The sequence below is a fragment of the Durio zibethinus genome, chromosome 2, assembly GCF_047325235.1.
Source record: "Durio zibethinus cultivar Kanyao isolate XHJ-2024 chromosome 2, ASM4732523v1, whole genome shotgun sequence".
Lineage (NCBI taxonomy): Eukaryota > Viridiplantae > Streptophyta > Magnoliopsida > Malvales > Malvaceae > Durio > Durio zibethinus.
This window is the reverse complement of record NC_143163.1, coordinates 1,485,916-1,505,614: the sequence shown is the minus strand read 5'-3', so window position 1 is coordinate 1,505,614 and position 19,699 is coordinate 1,485,916. Positions and strand designations below refer to the sequence as shown.

The 19,699-nt window shown below is 32.7% G+C and overlaps 3 protein-coding genes across 11 annotated transcripts; 2 read left to right on the top strand and 1 right to left on the bottom strand.

The window, feature by feature from the left end:
* The first annotated feature begins 1,510 nt into the window (after positions 1 to 1,510).
* LOC111308649 (uncharacterized protein At1g10890-like) lies at positions 1,511 to 5,456 on the top strand. Of its 9 annotated transcripts, none has more exons than XM_089744738.1 (5): positions 1,511 to 1,612; positions 1,917 to 2,099; positions 3,074 to 3,292; positions 4,403 to 4,622; positions 5,092 to 5,456. In XM_089744738.1, exons 2-5 carry the CDS (start codon positions 1,957 to 1,959, stop codon positions 5,356 to 5,358), a joined length of 849 nt encoding a protein of 282 aa, XP_089600864.1. In that variant the 5' UTR covers positions 1,511 to 1,612; positions 1,917 to 1,956; the 3' UTR covers positions 5,359 to 5,456. The 9 variants fall into 9 exon arrangements, with proteins under 9 accessions (XP_089600864.1, XP_022762865.1, XP_022762870.1 ...); XM_022907130.2 differs by having other exon boundaries at positions 1,511 to 1,616; XM_022907135.2 differs by having other exon boundaries at positions 1,511 to 1,616; positions 1,884 to 2,099.
* An 8,151-nt stretch (positions 5,457 to 13,607) lies between these two features.
* On the bottom strand, positions 13,608 to 14,392 carry LOC111308184 (uncharacterized). Its single transcript, XM_022906503.2, has 2 exons — positions 14,234 to 14,392; positions 13,608 to 14,077 (listed from the first exon to the last, which is right to left on the bottom strand). The coding sequence occupies exons 1-2, from the start codon at positions 14,276 to 14,278 to the stop codon at positions 13,817 to 13,819; spliced, it is 306 nt and encodes a 101-aa protein (XP_022762238.1). The 5' UTR covers positions 14,279 to 14,392; the 3' UTR covers positions 13,608 to 13,816.
* A 3,521-nt stretch (positions 14,393 to 17,913) lies between these two features.
* LOC111308183 (BURP domain-containing protein BNM2A-like) lies at positions 17,914 to 19,388 on the top strand. The gene is made up of 3 exons (XM_022906502.2): positions 17,914 to 17,954; positions 18,055 to 18,150; positions 18,260 to 19,388. The coding sequence occupies exons 2-3, from the start codon at positions 18,094 to 18,096 to the stop codon at positions 19,061 to 19,063; spliced, it is 861 nt and encodes a 286-aa protein (XP_022762237.2). The 5' UTR covers positions 17,914 to 17,954; positions 18,055 to 18,093; the 3' UTR covers positions 19,064 to 19,388.
* The last annotated feature ends 311 nt before the right edge of the window (positions 19,389 to 19,699 follow it).

Sequence of the window (19,699 nt, the reverse complement as noted above, 5' to 3'; positions counted from 1 at the left end):
TTTTGTCTTGAATGTCATCATGAACTAGCCTAATATCAAAGATTCTTCCCTCCGCCCCCAATTCAACAGGGTTGGCTATAGTAAAATGTTCCTATATAAATTTTTTGTTAGGCCTGATTCCTACGCAAATTCTTCAGTTTCTATGGCATGCAATCTAATTTCTCCATTCCCTGATTTCTCCATTACTATCTTCTGTTTCTTCAATAGTCAGATTAGATGTGTTGAATTGACAATATTCCCAATGGATGTTTTTAGGGAATGATCCTGTCAAAGCAGCAGTATCAGTTAATTTCTGTGGTTATGGATGCTTATTTGCAGTAGTTTTCTAGCTAGCAACAAACAAATACCTATTCAGGAATTCATGGATCTGTTCTTGGTTTATTTTCTTTTCACAAAACTGAGAACTGAGATGCCAAGAGTTGAAAACGAGCTGAGATTTTATCCTAGTAATAGAGCATGTTGCAGATAAATCACATCTTCAGTTGCATTTAACAAGCGAAGGCCAGAAATCAGAATTATCCGACTCTCACCATGAAGTCCAAATATAGTATCTGATTGATGAATTAAACAATGGCTTTCCCAGAAAAGCAGAAACTGTAATCCTACATCTCTTTGATAACTTAATACTAACGCAGCAAATTCTGATTAGTCCAATTCCATTGTGTCAACGAGTTATTGTCCCATTGATGATCAGGAGGCCTTGGTTCCAGGTTAAAGTTCCCATCATACGTGGATTTAATCTAATTTTATATTGGTTTGTTTATTGATTTAAAGTTCCCACCATCAGTATATTATCTGATATACATTGAAAGTTATACGACGTGATTGTAATATGCATCATCAACATCATGAATTGAAAATTTATTTTAATTTATTTATACAATTAATTATAAAAATGATATCATTATACGTTTAAAATTTAAATTTTAACACTTATAACTCTTTTTGTTATATCAAAATACGATATCATTTATATTAAAAAAATTAAATACAATTGTTTGATGTTTGTATCCATTGAAAAAAAATTTAAAGAGATCAAATAAATTTTAAGTTATTTAGATGTTATTTATTCATAATTTTATATGTAAAATTTCCACCAATATTTGATTAATTTCACTTTAATCCACACTCCCAAAATTATGAATTTCCTTTTTTTAAGATGGTTAACCGAAAAGGAAATTTTATGATATGCATACATTATAGCAGTATTTGTTTGTTTTTATTAATTTTAAATTTTGATTAACTCATAATTTAAAACATAAGACTATTTTTTAAATAAAAATTATAGTAAATTCTAATTGTAAATATTTTTTTCTGTATTAATTCAAAAAATAAAAATAATTTCATTCACAATATTTTTCAATGTCCATTGCCACGGTCGCATTCCTCCACTAAGATCTTTCCACGTCAACATGAGACGTGCCCTGATAATATTTCGCGTTTCCGATAAATAAATAAATAAAATGAAAAAGAAAATTATATTAATTTCTTTAATTTGTCTAATTTCTCCAATTTAGGGTTCGCTTCTGATTTGGTCTATGTTTTAGGGTTTTCTGTATTGAGTTTCAATTTCATGCGAAGCTCGACTTTGTCAGATCTTTGATATTCGTCCGCAGGTGCTTTTGCTCTAGGGTTTCTTCGATTTGATTAAATTTAGCTGCTTTCGCTTCCTTTTGTTTGTTTTACTAGAAAATCTGAGAAATTTTTATAGAACACGAAAGGAATCTTGAAAAACGAAATCTTATCTATTTCAGTTAAGCAGTATTGAATTTTCAGCTCAATTTGATTATGGATTAATCCAGTTTTGCTTTTTGTTTTTTTTTAATTCCTTCGAATAGTTTACTGTGTTGACATAGCAAATAAATATTTTTATTTTGCAGCAGAAAAGCTTGATATATTTACTGTGATTTGCACAGACGGATTTATCATAACGTTGAGGTGATTAACTAATAGCAAATGCCTCGAGACTTGTCAAGATCCCGATCTCGTTCGCCCTCCTATCGGCGTAGACATTCGCCGTCTGCTGTAGGGCATAGGTATGGAAGGAGGAGCCGAAGGGACAGAAGCCGGTCGCCATATTCATCTTATTCTTATAGCAGGTGATCCCGTTTATATTCATGCTATTCATGTTAATATTGTTAACATACAAGAAACTGTAAGGAATATTGTAAGAAAGATTGGGAACTCTGGAATTTGTCTTGTGGATTGGAAATACAAATTCTTGAAGTTTAATTGTACGCAGTTTATAGTTATTTGTAAATCGTTTGGTGCTCCATCGACTTTATTGGAAAGACTACGTAGTTTTCTTGCTGTTTACAATTATGATTCCTGTTTTAGAATCGGATCCTAGCCAAGAATCTGGTGAGGAGTGGCAATTAGATTAGTCGATTGTGCCAAATTGGAGGTGCTGCTGCAGTTGAAGATGTGGTGGTGGCATTTTGTAAACCGGTTCTTTCAGTTTCACTTTTACATTGCAGTTGAATCTTTTGGTTGTCTGCATTTTGGTGCGTGTGATACTTTTCCATTCAGATGGCATCACTGCCTGACTTCCTTGAGCACCTTCAGGATTATAGATTTATGTTTATTGACCACCGTTCTGGCTATGAAGTGTTGTCGAATATTCCAATAAAGTTTTGTGGTGCTTTACTCTGTCATCTTCTGTGAAATTATCAACTATTCAGTAGGCAACTGACATATGAGGAACTTTCCTTTGCTTGGAAAAATGGAAATATGCTAAATACAAATACATTTGGAGCAAAATATAGAGAGTTCTATGAGACTGATAGGAAGCATGCTCTTTCTTAGAACATTAAATATGGTTTCTTCCCATCGCCTGAGATGGGTAGTGAGCAGGTGATGAGTGCCAATGGGTTCCTTTTGTTGCTCGATTGTGCATTATCTTCTTCATGTCATAAAAGATGGAGCTCAATGCTTATCTTAACAATGTATGAGGTAACTGTATATGCTTTTATATTTATTTCACTAGATGGTGAGCTGTCATCATTCTTAGTTTGTGTAGCTACTGATGCTCAAATTCTATAGCTGTTGCTCAATAATTTGTGTTGCTATACAGAAGAAAGAGTTGTTCTATTAGTCCACTACGCCGCAAAAGTCGTTCTCCAACTACAAGACGTCATAAAAGTCGTTCTCCGACTCTAAAGCGTTATAAGAGGCAAAGAAGTAGGAGTTCTTCATTGTCTCCTACTCATAAATCATCTAGCTCAAGTCTTGGGTCAATAGAGCGCAAAAATGCTAGTGAGAAATTGAAAAAAGAAGAGGAAGAGAGGAAAAGGTATATAAAATATTCTCATCTCTATGTGGACTATATTAATTTTCTTTTCACTGTTCTTTTAAATCTTCTTGAATTGTATCCAGTCTACTTAATTTTTTCTACATTTCCAAGTTTATTGATTTTATTGATGATATTTGGGTAGTTATGACGCTTTTGCTTTAGTGGAAGCTGAAAGTTCATTGGATAGTTTTTGTCATAACGATATGATATTTGGTTTACCGGGAAGATATAGCCACAACTCATATGATAAGACATGAAGGCCAGGATCCCATGTGGGTTGTAAGGTCTTGTAAAAATCAAAACTCATTTTTTGGCTTTAATTTGTCTTGATGGTCAAAGAGTATTCAGTTGCATGTACACAAAGTCCTTTTCCTTACCTCCCTCCTTAGTTGTTTTGCATTTTACCTATCTGAGTTGATGTCCTATTTTTTACAGCTCATGCAATCTTGCATCCACAGAAATATACAAATAAAAGGACTAGAGAGGTTATTTATGTGCTTACCATTGTAGAACACAAAAGGAGAAATGTCTGCACTGTCCAAGCTTCTTAATTTTGTTGGTTTGTTTTTTATGGTGATGGCCATTTTGACTAAATTGTTTGAATTGAACCATTATTATTCACCATCCATAAAAATATGGTGATGTCTATAAAAAGACAAACTCTTCTTGTGAAAAATGTATTGTGATGCAAGGGTTGAAGTATTATGGTGATTAGTTATAAAATTGTGGCAAGTTACTTGACATTCTTCTCCACAGGATTTTCTGAAGGATGATACTGCTATAATTCAACTTGTTATATTTGATGATCTGATTGGATGCACGTTTATCTACTGTTCACCAGTTTTGAAACTCTTTTGTTTGGATCAGGTTTGATTAGAGGTATGCCTTAAAAGCTTAGAATATATTAGTGCCTTTGTCATCATGAAGGTTAGTTTTGCCCATTTATTATAGTTACATAGAGAATGGAGAAAGATGGTGACAGAAAAAAAAGAAGACTTGTCAGTTGCTTTTTTATGTACTGTTGTCTGGTTTGGGTAATGGAAGGTTGCAGCATATTTTGCTAAATGGATCTGTGTCATTTTTCTGCTTGACAATTTTCTTCTTTTCCAGGCGTCAACAAGAAGCTGAATTGAAACTGATAGAAGAAGAGACTGCTAAGAGAGTGGAAGAAGCAATACAGAAAAGAGTTGAAGAGATCTTGAACTCTGAGGTAATCAAGCAGGAAATTCTGAAGCGATTAGAGGAGGGACGGAGAAGACTTAATGATGAAGTTGCAGCTCAACTTGAAAAAGAAAAGGAAGCTGCTCTTCTTGAGGCTAGGCAAAAAGAGGTAAATATCTAAGAGAAAAGTCCTGTGAATGCTTGTCTGTTGGTGTTTGTTTCAATTATTCCTTCTTATGCTATGGGGAATGCACATAGATATTGAATATTTGATACATCACAAAGCAAAAATTGTGCCAGATGGGATGAAGCTCTAGTCTAAAGAACAACCTGATCTTCAACTCGTCATTTCATACCTATTACAATTTTCACGTTTTACTGAAGTTGTCTGATCAATAAACCCTTAGTTCTCCCATAGAATTCTGGTTGTAGCAGAAACTATGGGTCATACATGAGAGAGAGAGAGAGAACACAATACACTTTTGATTTTCCTTGCATCATTTTTCAATAAATGATGATGTGTCTGTTGGTCCTCTCTCTCACTCTCTAGCTTGTGGTTGTGACTTGATGATGTAGCCAGCATTGTGTGTGTTTCCTGCCATTTTATAATCAACCTTGACTGGTTTTATTATATACAGGAGAAAGCACGAAAAGAGAAAGAAGAGCTGGAAATGATGCTTGAAGAGAACCGGAAGAGGGTGGAAGAAGCTCAGAGAAGGGAAGCACTGGAACAGCAACGGAGAGAGGAGGAACGTTATCGGGAATTAGAGGAGCTTCAAAGACAAAAGGAAGAGGCCATGAAAAGGAAGAAGCAACAGGAGGAGGAAGAGCGTTTAAATCAGATGAAATTATTGGGAAAGAACAAATTGCGACCAAAGCTATCCTTTGGGCTTGGCTCAAAATGATTGATTGGAAAAGTTAGTCTAAGTTATAATATTTGTGCTGAACATTTGTAATTTGAGGATATTCGTACTATATTGTCATTGCAGTTTTGAAGTTGAAACCTTTTCGCTTGCTTCCGAACTTGAAGGCTGTAAACGCGACACAGCTCAACTAGAGTTAAGCTATGAACCAGTTAACATAAAAGGTCCAAGCCCAAGCCCATCTAAACTGGGCTCCCGTAGCCGATTAGCACACTCAGGTGCCAAAATTTCAGTTTTATAATCAAAATATGTAAATAGTTGTGAAGAGAGAAAGATTCAAATTTCATTTCATAAAGAAGGTAGAAGTAGATCGGAAAATAATAAATAAATAAAAAAAAAGAGAAAGATTCATTAAATGGAGTGGGACCCCAAATGTAAATAGACACTGACAGATAGAATGACTTGAAATTACCAAACAGAGTTTGGCGGGAAATATGCAAACCACCAAACAACGAGTAGGGTGATTCATCGAACATTCCATGAGAAATTTTTTTTATCGAAGAAAAATACAACTCTTTGAGTCAACTCAACGATTCAAAGACATAAATGTAGCTGGTGACACTGTCTAATCTGACTGACACGTCTATATCATTAACGCATAATTGCCCCAGCCAAGAGGTGGAGGAGGGTGTGGGGTCCTCTACGACAAGAGTCTGCGAATGTTGGGACTCCACGTGTCATTGTGTCAGCTTCTCCGGACACCAACGTGGTCTTGTCTTCTCCTTGGTGGTGGCCCACACCAGAAAAAACTAAAACGAAATATTAATTAATAACATTTTAAAATAAATTAAAATAACGGTGACTGTACGTGGGGTGCATTTAATACAGGCACGTGGAAGGAGTTAGATTGCCCTCAGCGTACGATGTGGGCGCATCTCAGCCGTCCATCTCTTCCCGCTTTCCCACACAAAAGACAGCTTTTTTTTTCCCTCGTGTTTTCTTCGAGTTGGGCCTTTCATCTTATTAATTTCTTCCCACCATCTCACGCGCCCTTCCCATTTATATTTTCATATTTATGATTTTGTTTTAATTTATTGTATAAATTTTGTTTCATAAATTATTGAAAGATTTTAATTATTAAAATTAATAATAATATATTGGTCTAATATTTTTTGAAATATTTTATTTAACACTTATCTATTAGTTGAACAGGTAAAGAACAAATTAAAGTGAAATTGAAGTATATAATTTTTTATACAAAAAATTAGTTTGTGAATAATAAAAGTTATAGATAATGTAATTTAGATTTCAGATATTATAATATTTATTTTAAAAAATAATTGCATTAATCAACATATTTAAGCTTTAAAATTATTTTAATATATAATCATAATATTTTTATCTCCCAAAAAGAAAAAAGAAAATAAATACTGCTGCATCACGCGCCAATGAGAGAAAGTAATGTGGGAGAGAATAGAAATGGCTTGAAGCGTCGACGTCGGCGATTAAATTCTGTTCCTCGTTTCTCGGGCTATTTCTTTCCCATTGCTCACGCTGACACCTACGCCCATTACTCGTAAACGGTCAAATCTACCTTTTCTGTCTTTTTTTTATTTAATTTTCTCTCAAAATTTGTTTTGTCATTTTTTTTTCCTTCAATTTCATGCTAATGGTACTGGCCATAGTAAAAAAATTCCAGACTTCTACTTTAAAAAAAGAAAGAAATTACTACAAACAAGGGTTTTCATTGAAAAATTCATTTCAATTTTTGTGAAAAAGAAAAAAAAAATTGGAAGGATTATATTGTTTAATCTCCTTGACAATTTTGAGGAGCTAACCGTTGACGGGAGAAATGAATGTGGAGATGGAAAAATCAGTAACTCATGGGAGTAATAAAAAGTAGGTTTTTGATTGTTTCTCTTTTGAAAGTCCAATAATAAGGTAATGATGAAGCAATGGAAATAAATTGCATTGGATTGGACTACACTTTCAAGACCCTATCAGCTATCCTCTATGTATGACTCTGCCACAATAGCATTAGGGTTTTGAGTTCTATTTTCAAACTTCAAATTTTAACTCATATTTTTAGATTTTTTTAATTGTAAAAGAGAGAGTTGAACATAAAGAATTATGAACTAATTAATAAATCAATGTACGAATATAAAATTTTTTAATTTAATGCAATATTTTCATCAAATTTAAATATTAATTCTAGATATTTCTTTTTAAATAAACATCATAACATGCAATAATAAACGGCAAACATAATGGACAAATGCATTCCCACAAGATTTTCAGTCAAATGTTTTGGTTGCAAAAACATGTCATGCCATTCCACACAAATGTTGTCCCCCCACCTAGTGATCATCCACATGTTAATATTTAATCTTAACCAACTTTTGTTTAATTAGAAACAAAAATATTTTAACTACTTGTTCAATAAAGAATCCAAACTCCGATGGTTTATTAATTCCTACACAAATTAAGAAAGAAGAAAAGAAAGTCGCAGTTCTTTTAAGCATATGTACTTACAACTTCAAGTGAAACCCTAGCTGCTAGCTATGCTTTCTACATTGATCCGTCGGACATTAAATTAGATTATTCTTAGAAATTTAAATTTTTAGTGACAAGAATAATATAAACATATTCCGCTGCCTGACTACTCATCTATTACTTTCATACCATATGCTACAAGACAAAGAGCTAACAACGATAATATTTTTATTTATTTACTTTTTAATTAAAAAAAAAAGACTGTAACTTTAAAATTAAAAAAAAAGATATCGGTAATGAAATTTAAATTTTAAATAATATTTTAAAAAGTCACCTACCATTCCATTGCCGGCCTTGAAAAGGGAATGTTGCTGCCATCATTATTTACGACGCTTAAAGTGATGCCAAGATCCATACAAATGCATTTGTGAGTAATAACAGAATATGTTTAGTGACCATTTAAGCACAAACATGTACTTATCAGGCTAAGATTCATTATTAGTCGATTAGTACAAAAAAAAGCTGTTTATAAAAGTAATTTTGGAATGGAATATATAGGCAGCACGCAAATTGATAGGTGGAACAATTACGGGGTAGGTAAAAAGTAGAGGGTGAGGTAGTAAAACAGCAAAAAAAAAAAAAAAAAACTTGTTTCTTTTTAACTTCTATGCCTTGTACGATGATGCTTACGGTTTAAGTTAAAAGAAAATAATAGTAATATAAAATTATGAAAAATGGGGCTGGATATGGTTACAAATTTGAACATTTTTATTATGTAAAGAAAGGATTGATTTATAAGTGGCAACTAATCATGTGATGGTGTTACATTGGAAAGAGCAGTGCTATATGTTTTAAGAATCTCAATGCTCCAAACAGCCTGTGACAGACAACATAACATTAAATTATTGATTGTTTTTGTTTGTTTCTTTTCGTAACATCAAGAATTAAAAGATCCTAAATCAAATGTTTAGGTTTTTTACTGCTCGATCTTGTCACTGACCTAACCCCAACAAACTCTTATGAAATCGTATATTATATATATATATATATATATATATATACTTATATAGTCACAGGCCTGATCAAGTATTTGACCACACCCATCCTCTCAAATTCCAAAGAGAAATTTATTATTCAAATAATTAATGAAAAAATCATTTTGTCTTTTTTACCCTGGTCTCCATGAGAGCGTGGAGATACGCGCTATAGGATAAGTGTGAGCTTATTTTCAAGTGTTTGAATGATAGATCTCATCAAAGGAGATGATAAGCCTTTCTCTTTATAAATCCAAGTAGGTTAGGGTTTTTTCAAGGTGAAAACAAAAAATGGGCTTTGGGTTTTTTTCTTTTTTCTTCTCACTTTCTTTGATATGGGGGATCTTGTTTGTTGAAGAAGTGTTTTAGGGTTTGTGTTTTTGAAGCAAAGAAAGTTGATGGAAATGGGTTGTCTTTGAGAGGAATGTTGGCTGGCTCGATGCGGGGGCTTTGAACTTTGAAGTCATCAAAGTGATGGTGTCGGACCAGGCTTCATTCCCCTCAAACAATTTCATTTTACGGTTCTAAGGATAATTATTAGGCTTTTGAGAAAGTGATAAGAAGAAACGGTTGATGGGAATGTTGTTTGGCTCGAGGTCGTATAGGTTGATCTTTATATTTCCCTGAAATTTTCTTGAATTTACTCTTTCCGGGAAGGTTTCTGGCTACATATATAGCCTTGTATGATCTCGGACCAGGCTTCATTCCCGTCAACCAAACACTTCCTCTGATTCTGATCTGTTTCTGTCCCAGTTATGAGCGATTGTTGTTCAGTTCAGGGCTTCAGGCAATGTTTTTGGCAAAATTGGTAGTAAGAATTAATTTCTCTCTGTTGCGCCTCGAGTTTCTCTTCTTCTCTGAGCTTTGAGCTTTGCATGGAATCCTTTTGACCCACTTGTCAAAAAAGCTAACAAACAAAGATAAGATGATGCCATTGACTTAATTATTTTAATTTGCTCCCCTTTTTTTGTGTTGACCATATGTCTGTTTTCCATTTTTTGTGATATATTCTCTCTCCCAGTCCCAGTTCCACACAAAACGCACACAAATCCATGGTCTTTATAGCCCTTAATCAATAATAATTTCTCTTTCCCAATTGGACTAGTTTTTTCTTTTTGAATGGATATCAAATGGTTTTGTAGCAAGAGACAAGCTAAAAGGGGTACTGTCAACACATCAGTCTATGGTTTTAAGGCATCTACAAATGTTGAACATCATCCATCCATCCACCCTATGGCTTGTAGCACATCTGTCCAAAACTTCACCCTCATATATGTATATATGTACGCATGCATGTTTATGTATGTATGCTATTTTTGTTATATACATATATTTACATGTTATATCCATGTAACATGTGTGTCACTTTAATTATATATATAATCAAGGCTGAAATCTAGTGAAATTTCATTGAATACTTGATGTTGGGTCTGGGTTCTATATATACATATAAGATGATAAAATAATGTTAATGAGGTAGTACATTTTCTTTTTCTTTATCTGATATTCTAATTAATAACCCTTCAATCTCTTTTTTGGCCCCCTTTCTCCACTATACAGTGCAACTGCCGGTATACTGATGGTGAACTGAGCACGAAAATGTAACTGATGCATTTATAAATTCGTTGGGTAGGAATGCATACTGAAGCCAAGATACTGAAAGCTGGTGTAAAAACAAAGATGGTGGAGAACTGAATCATGTATATTTTGGCATGTAGAATTTGCAAGTCAACAATAGCATATGTTTCCTCTTTTCTCCACTTTTCGTTTCCCTTCTTCCTATTCCTATATATATTTTAGGGCTTGAGAGCTGAGGCTTGAATAGTTAAGATGGAAGATTAATTCAGCATTATCCTCCTGGCATTCATGTATGAGAAGAAGAGAGGAGACTAGACAACATATATATTTAATATGTTGCTAATTAAGTATATAAATGCCAATTTCCAAAAGTTTGAGTCAATAGATTAGCATGCCCCATTTTTCTATCAAGCATTGGGTCAGTGGTTGATTTGTACCTTCATTAATTAAAGAGGAATATAGTCTAAAGCTTTATTTAATTAATGTTTTTTATTTTTTTTGTTTTTTGCCTTTTGATTTCTATTCATTTTTTTATGAAAAATTAAGCAAAAAAGCTTATAGCTAGTAAAAGTATCAATGAAACAAACTCTTTGATATTTAAGTAGTAACAATTACTTCTCTTATAAAGTGGTAGGATGCATGTGAAAATAGAAACTATTACTTTTTATGAATTTGGATTGCTCTCAATATCAAAGAAAATATGTTAATGGAATTGATTGAATTGGTAAGAAGTGAATAATTCGCTTGTAAAATTTAAGTTTGATTTTTCCTATAGATCATTTTTTAATGATGTATAAATCTAATATAAATCTTCATTAAAATTTGTCATATGACTTGACCCTACAATGAAATAACATTCCCTCATCTAAACTTGTCAATACTATCTATAAAAAAGATTTGACCTTCAACCATTTATCTAAGGCTATTTAGAATTAACTTTTGAGAAGCAAGAGTTGCCAAAGGATTACATGATACTTTCCATGTATAATTGTAATAGGCAAACCTTCTTTTATGAAGTTAAATGATCCTTTCCTTACAACATCGATCATTGTCGTCCTTGCGAGTACGCAATGATACACTTTTTTTTTTCAATTTATCGAGAATCTACACACATCTAACAAATCTATTGTATTGATCACACATGTTTGTCGGTTCAATCTAAACTACCTTTCAATAATTTAAGCATTGATGTGTTAAGAATTTATTGTCCAAGATTATAGACCAGTTTAATCAAAATTATTTATGTTTTAAAATGATCACTAAATTATTGAAAAATTTAATTTAGTAACTTAAATTTAAGTAATTTTTTTTTATCACTTAACCATTAATCTTTGACGATGCATTAAAGTAACAATATCATGTCAACTATCAAGTGTCACATATCATTGTCACGTCAATAAAATTATTTTTTTTTCAAAATTTATAATATCACAAGCTATATTACATGACATGACAATATTACACAACACCTAACAATTAACATGATATTATCATATTAACACGTTGTTAAAAACTAACAACTAAATGAAATAAAAACACACTTACTTAAATTTTAGTGATTGAAATGAAAATTTTTATAATTAGTTATTAATTTTAAAATATGATCTTAGATAAGTAATTAATAGTATATTTTACCCCTTAATAATTTGAGTACCTATTTTTCCTTTGTTGGAAATCTAAAGAGAAATATCGAACATGTTGTATGGGCATGTTTGTCGGTCCAAATAAAACTATCTATGAATAATTAGAATTATTATAGCATGGCAGGTTCTACAACTGGAGAGAGAAATTTGACACAAAATTTACATTGAATATTAAAATGTGAGTCAGTTCAATCAACATTATTTATTTTCTTAAATAATTTGAATAATAGTTAGAATCATGTCAATTTATTTTGCATTTTGAAATAAAATCCGACACAAAAGTTACATTGAGTGTGCATTGCATTAATCTACAATTTGGGAATAAAATTTCACGTTAATGTTTAGAATTAGATGCAACATATGTATTTAAGATGATGAGAAGTTCTAAAGATTTTACATGATGAGCTACTATAGTACTTTAAGGAGATTGTCCCTTGCTCATTCTAGATTCTTGCAGTTCTATAATTTAATTTTGTTAGATTCGATTATAAAATCACTTTGAAAAAATAATATTTATTATATTTAAATTTTAGCATATAAAATCTTTTATCTTATTTATAATCTCTTGGTAAAAATTTTTTCAATTTTTGCAATTTTTAATTTTATTTACGACCTTTTTGTAAAAATTCAAAAAAAAATAGAATTCTCTAAGGGCTGCATTATCAAGCAAATTGCATGCACTCGGGAATGCAATCAAGGTAGGTCGTACGTAAATGCAACAAAATAAAAGCTTAGTACGACTGTCACAGTTATGGAAAGCTACCAAAGCATCAGAGATAATAATTAAAATAAAATTTTCATAATTTTTGTACATGCATTTGAACAAACATTAACCATAGAAATATCAGAAAAAAAAAAACTTTATTTCACCAATTAGATATGCTCAACATCACTATCCAACCAGTACACATGAGGGATGAGGTGCAGATGGTGATTAGAATGAATGACTGTAAAAAGACATTAAATATTTTACAAAGAAAGGCTTAATTAATAAATTCTCAAATTAATAAACTAAATCTGAACCAAATTAATATGTGTACTTAGCAAGTTAAAGACTCAAAAGGAATCTTCTCCTTTTGCATGGTAGAATAAAGAAAGTTTTGTGCTAATACGATTTAAACATTGAATAAATCTTTATTATCAAATAAATTTTTTAATTAAATTAAACTTCTTAACTTATTTAAAAAATAAAACATTTTCTTATAAATTGGATTTTTTTTTTTTTTGAAAATAGTCCAAAGCTTCATTACTAATTATATCAATGGAAGAGTATCAAGATTACAAAAAGACCTCTACAACAGTTTTATAAAAAAGGATGAATTTTATTAATAAATGCACTTAATGAAAGTCTTTCAATGAAACTAAACTTCTTACGATAAATTAGATAAATTTTATTAATAATAAAATATTTACAATAACAATTTAGAAATATAATGAATATTATATTTGTTTTTTTCAGTTCAAAAAATTTGCCACATCAATATTTTATATATTATAAATATAGAGATTAATTACTATTATTTGTGTTATAAGAAAGAAAAAGTTAGCAAACCTTTAATTTCTCTATTTTAAAAAATAAGATAAAAATGAAAATTTATTACATTATTTTCAACCATTCTAATGTTCCTTTTAAGCTAAAATTACATTATTTTAAAATCACATTTTTCTAAGTACTATCACAAGCAAGGACAATACTAGCTACATGCATCATACAAATTATCTGAAAAGTCTCCATTAACTCAGGCTTTCTGTCTAGTTCTTTTTATCAGATTTACGTTGTTTCTGATTCTTCAAGTCCTTGACATGTGTCTTATCTTCTTCTTTGTACTCAGGATTGCTGTGGTATATTATAAAGCTATGTTTGCTATCGAAATCCTTGACGAAGTGCTTCATTTTCTCAGAATCCAAACCTGAAGCTGGATCTTGATGTAAAAGGGCTTTGATTGCTTCTGGCATAGGTTGATCCTTCATTACACTTTTCCATTCATTTGTTGCATGGTTGAGGTTTGCAAACTGTACAAGAAAAGATCAAAGCGTATGAGCAAATGTATATGTACTGATGAAAAATAAACATAACTGAATGAAAACTGAGATTAAGGATATGAATTATTGGTTTTTCTTTAAACTTTTGATTGACTGCACTAAGATTACATGTGAAATAATGCTTACCAGGAGAAGAAAACAGAAAATGAAAAAAGCAAAGTAAGTCTTCATGTCTTAGGCAGCCTGTTGAAACAAGTTTAGATTTTGCTATTCTGTATTAGTAAGCTACTCAAGACTGAGTATTGGTAAGCTACTCAAGACTGACTAACCATTTATAGGCCACTTGCAAAGGACAAGAAAGTGATTATTTTATTTTATTGTTTTACTGAAGAAACAATTAAACAAATAGTATGCTTAACTTAAATTAACCTCCGCATAATATAATATTATTAAAATTTGCTATGGTCGTTGGTCAATCTTCCTTGACAAGGGTCATCTAGATGCTAGGGAGCCACAAGTTTCAGAGTCCAATGGCAACTTTTTCATGAGTTCTCCACTCCTTGACATTAAAAAACCATGAGATTGAATCAGCTTTGACTTCATGATATTGAGATAATTAAATGGTTTTCCAATTTCTGTCACTTTTGGTGGTAGACAATTGCCACACTTTTTAATGGCACCATAGTCGAACATTTTTAAACAATGTATCATTGTTTATATGGTGGGAGAACTGATAAAACTATAGAAAAAACAGACTTTTTGACATCTTTTATTATGTAATATAACCTCTTGGAGGTGTGTAAAACACAGACAAGCTGATGAGATTTCTCCAATCCTATAAGATTTGTAGTAAATCTCCTCATCATTAGCAGAAGGAAGAAAAAAACCAATACTAGAATTGGATTCTCATTTATCACCATTTGTACTTATATTTTCAAGCCTGTTGATTAAATTAAGTAATCTGTAGTCTGTACTACTTACAAAGTACTGAATATATGCTTTAACAACAAACAAGCTTTGCTCACTTTATGGCATTAGATAGAATTTAGAAATGGTTTTTTGGTGGAACATTAAGCTATCATGCTTCAATCACTTTTTCTGGTGCCACATTTAGAGGGTGATGATGTACCAAACACTAATTTAGGGAAGTTATCAAGGAGCAGAAATCTTTTAGTGTTTCGTTGACTTAATTAATGGCCTTGGCTCAACTAAATTAATCATTTCTTCAACATTTTATGGCTAATGCTTGGCGCTAAAGTTCGGTTTCTGATGAACGTTTGATGTAAGGTTCTTGTCAAACACACACTATCTAGCAACAACTTAAGTCGTTTTCATCATTATCAGTTGTTTGATGTGAGAAATGCAAGAGAACAGAACATCATATATTGATCGGTAATCTATAGAAAACTAGAGAGGGAGAAGAAAATCATGTTGGCTTGATGGAATGCATAGTCATGCTTACCTACCATGAAAAAGTTCTAAACTAAAAAAATTTTCTGTTGAAAGTTGACCTCTCATTATAAAAGAAATGTTGGATTACAACCCAATCATAAAATTGACTAACACTACCTTTATCCATTAATACCAATCAAAATGTCAAACTTAGCCCACCAGTACATTTTAACAGTATTATCCTAATATATTCATTTAGTTTGGTAAGATATAATATAAAAGTGTTGAAATTCAAAGATCTGTATCTTTATTAGTGATTTGTGCTGTTATTTTAATCTTGAAGATGGGTCTATATACTTTTGCATGATCCTATTGTTGATTATCAGCTGACCAACAACAAAGACTAAACAATGAAGTTAAGTGCAGTGGGAAGTGGCTGAGACTACGAGTAAAAGACTGAAAATAGAAAAATTTTGAAAGAGGTTAGATAGACTCTGAGATCCCCATAAGGCTACAACAACTATACGTTGGCTCTTTCCAGGCCTGAAGTCAACTTGACACACAATTGTCCATTTTGTACTTATCAAAGAGAAATTGTCTGGTTATGCTTTTCTTGTTTCTGTTGGTTCGTGCCCTGCATCGTTCTTTTTCTCATATGGTTTTGGTATAATCTTTACATTTTTAATATGGTTCTTCTGCTGTGATTTGCTGGGCACATGATTACTGCCTTGACCTGATGTGCCAAAGTCAACTTCATTTGCGTATCAAACACATGTAAGCCTAGTTGTAGCCTTTGAATTTCATCTTTTCTTTCTTTCTATTTGGCTTAATTGATGGGAAAAAAAAACCCATTTTAATTAATTTGATGCCTAAACTTTGAACCTGATACCTTGATCATCTTCATGGCAGGAGATACAGCAAGTTATAGAACTACTGGCATGAAGTTCTTGGCAGTTATAATTAACTTTCTCTTAATGAAAACACTATAGAATCATTAAATCTTAATCCTAACGGTTAAGCAAAAATTTCTTCTTTCAATTGATTCACCATCAAGGAAAGAATTAACTAAAGCATAAGGTTATGACCTTAATGAGGAAGAGTTCATAAGCCCTCCTGTTTTCATAAATTTCCTTAATTCCGTAAGTCAGAGATCAATTGTTTGCTTTATCTATCAAGCAATTGATTTTGTTCCTTGAAAGCATGTCGATGGCCTTGTTGGTGGTGTAAGATCACTTTCGTTAGTCCTATAGAAAGGTTAATCATTCACATATTGTCAACTCTAGGCAAAGAAAAAAAAAAGGTCTGCTCTCCACTTTATGTATGTTGATGATGATATTGTGTAATGTGCATATCTGTGTAGTAGATTCAATGAATGGTTGCAAGGTTTAGCCGTTTAAGTGCCTGGTGGAGTAGGAAACATTTTGTGATGTAATCTCTTCTGAAAAGATATGTTTAATCTTTGTTGACAATTAGTGAAAAAGATTTCTGGAAGTTGATATTCTTCTATATAGTTATCAGACAGAAAGCACCAATAAAAACAAAACAAAGAAGAAAGAGTAAGCAATTTGTTTATCATAAACAATTGCTCTATAAAAAAAGGCAACAATTTTCCCATGTGCAAAGGAGTAGGACCAAATGCAAAGAGAGTAGAAACTTATGATATTGCAAAAATTAGTTAGGCTTAGACATGAGCTGATATGTTCATGAAGGATTATTGTATTGTCAAAGATCAAAGAAAAGTTTAGCTCCTCCTTAAGAATTTCAATGGACCAGTTAGCATTCTCTATCAAAAGCAATAGTCTACAAGATTGTTTAAGAAAGATTGCAGCCTGCCCTTCTGGCCTGTTAGTTGGATCTTTGATGATAGTTGACATATGCCACCTTTGTAAAACAACCGCATGTTGCCAGCTTTTGATGTTACCTTAATCATTTAAATGAAGAAATCAAGAAGATCTCAGTGCTATATGACATTGCTGCAATTTCGTTGAAACATGCATAGGTTCATTGAGTACCTGAAAGGGTACGTTCAGCACTAGGACACCAGGGTCATAGTCAACTCTTCTGCAGAATTTCCATCCCACTACCACCACATACCTCATCTTTTCTGTTTTGTGGGACAGTTCACAGTCCACCCCTACAGGAAAATGTTTATATTCTTTGCACTTGTTCATTTACTATTACATGTGATTCCTGCCAAGATGAAATGAACCTAGGAACATGATTGAATTTATTGTAATTTAATAAGCATACAGCCCCTACTTTTATGATAAGCTACACGCACTTTTTTACTTGGTGAAACGGAAGTGATTTTCGAAGGCACAGTTTATTTGGTGTAGACATAGATCCACTAAGACTAAGCCAAACAAAGCCTAATGACATCACAATTTGACCAAAACCTGACAATAATGATGAAACTTGTTCTAGTCTATCAGCAAAAGCGGTTGCCATACAGTATATTAATTTCTCAAACTTGATATATTGATGCTATCTGGGGGACGTATTATATTGGTTACAAGTACATTATTACACAATATATAATTCATTGCATTAAAATACTGTATTTGCTCAGCCAAAGTCTTCAATTGATTTAGTTGACTACTGTTTCTTTATTTCAGAAGTAGAAGAAAAAGAAAGTAGAGTTCCAAAGCAAAGACATGGGTTCTGATTTTGCTTCTTGGTGCATTTCCTCTTCAGTTCTTCTTGCTTTGATGGTAAGAATCAACATAAGCTTGTTTGATTTATACTGTAAATTCCCACTTCTGTTTTAGTTTCAGCATTAAACTTTGCTTTGAAACTTTTTGGGATCAATTTTAATTACAGTGCGCACAAGTCAGTTATGCTCGCATGCAACATATCGAAGAAGGTCCGAGCACAAATTATCAGCAGCAACCTTCCAGTACCATGGATGGCAGTACTCATGAATTAGCCCACATGGACCATATGGACCCTTCAGTAAATATTTTCTTCAAGATAGATGACCTTAAGTTTGGCAAAACAATGGCCATCTACCTCCCCACTAAAGACCTTTCTGTCTCTCCTCATCTACTATCCAGTGAGGAAGCCAAATCTATTCCTTTCTCATCGACACAACTCCCAAAGCTTCTTGATTTCTTCTCATTCTTTAGAGACTCTCGCCAAGCTAAAGCGATGGAATATACACTAAAACAATGTGAACTCGAACCCCCCAAAGGTGAGATAAGGTTTTGTGCCACTTCCCTGGAATCAATGCTTGACTTTGCCCGTTCTGTCTTTGGCTCCGATGCACAGCTTCAAGTTTTAACCACTACCTTTCTCAAAAAGCCAACTGTCTCTCTACAAAACTATACCATTTTGAGGGTTCCTAAACAAGTCCCTACTTCCAGAATTGTTGCATGTCATACTTTGCCATATCCTTATGCAGTATTCTACTGCCACAGCCAAAAGAGTGAAACCAGGTTATTTCAGGTTTTATTAGGTGCTGAGAATGGAGACAGAGTGCAAGCTTCAGCTGCTTGTCACATGGATACCTCTCAATGGGACCGTGATCATGTATCTTTTCGTTTGCTCAAAATCAAGCCTAGATCATCACCAGTGTGTCATTTCTTCCCTCCAGATAATCTAGTGTGGGTGCCTTTGCCTGCTTGAATGTCCTTGTCCGGTTATAACATTGCCTGTACGTATGCAGCAACATCCATTTGAGAATCATGTGGAGTAATGTTAATGTCTGATGTGAATGTTGTCTAACACCATGCAATAACTTGGTTTGATGTTTAGTGTGCTGCTGTGTTCCTTTCTTTTTATTTGATCCCTCTCTGGAAGGCAGAAGATTTTACGTTCATTGTCACACTAACATACATTAAATTGTTTTAGAACATAAATCAAAGATTCTATGTAGTCTAAAGTTATTACAAATTCCGACGTATCAAAGACATGGATGATCCTTTCGTGCGATTTTAAGAGTGCATTTCTTCTCTCGTATTAGAACGCTCCATTTAAAATTTTATTTCCATTTTCCAAGAAGATACAACAAGAAATATCTCATCCCATGGTGACGACATGTAATGATGTAACCTTATTAATTTGTTTACATCCAAAAAAAAAAAAAGAAAAAAAAAAAAGGCTCGAGAGACAGTGTAACAGCCTCAGCTAGGTGATGATGATTCAAGGTGAGACCAAACCTAGGCCTGCAGAATCAAGCCCAGTCTGACCATGATGGGTATCAAGTATGGACTCTTAAGGTGAACTCTTACAAATCGAAATAACTATAACTGGGCTCAATGG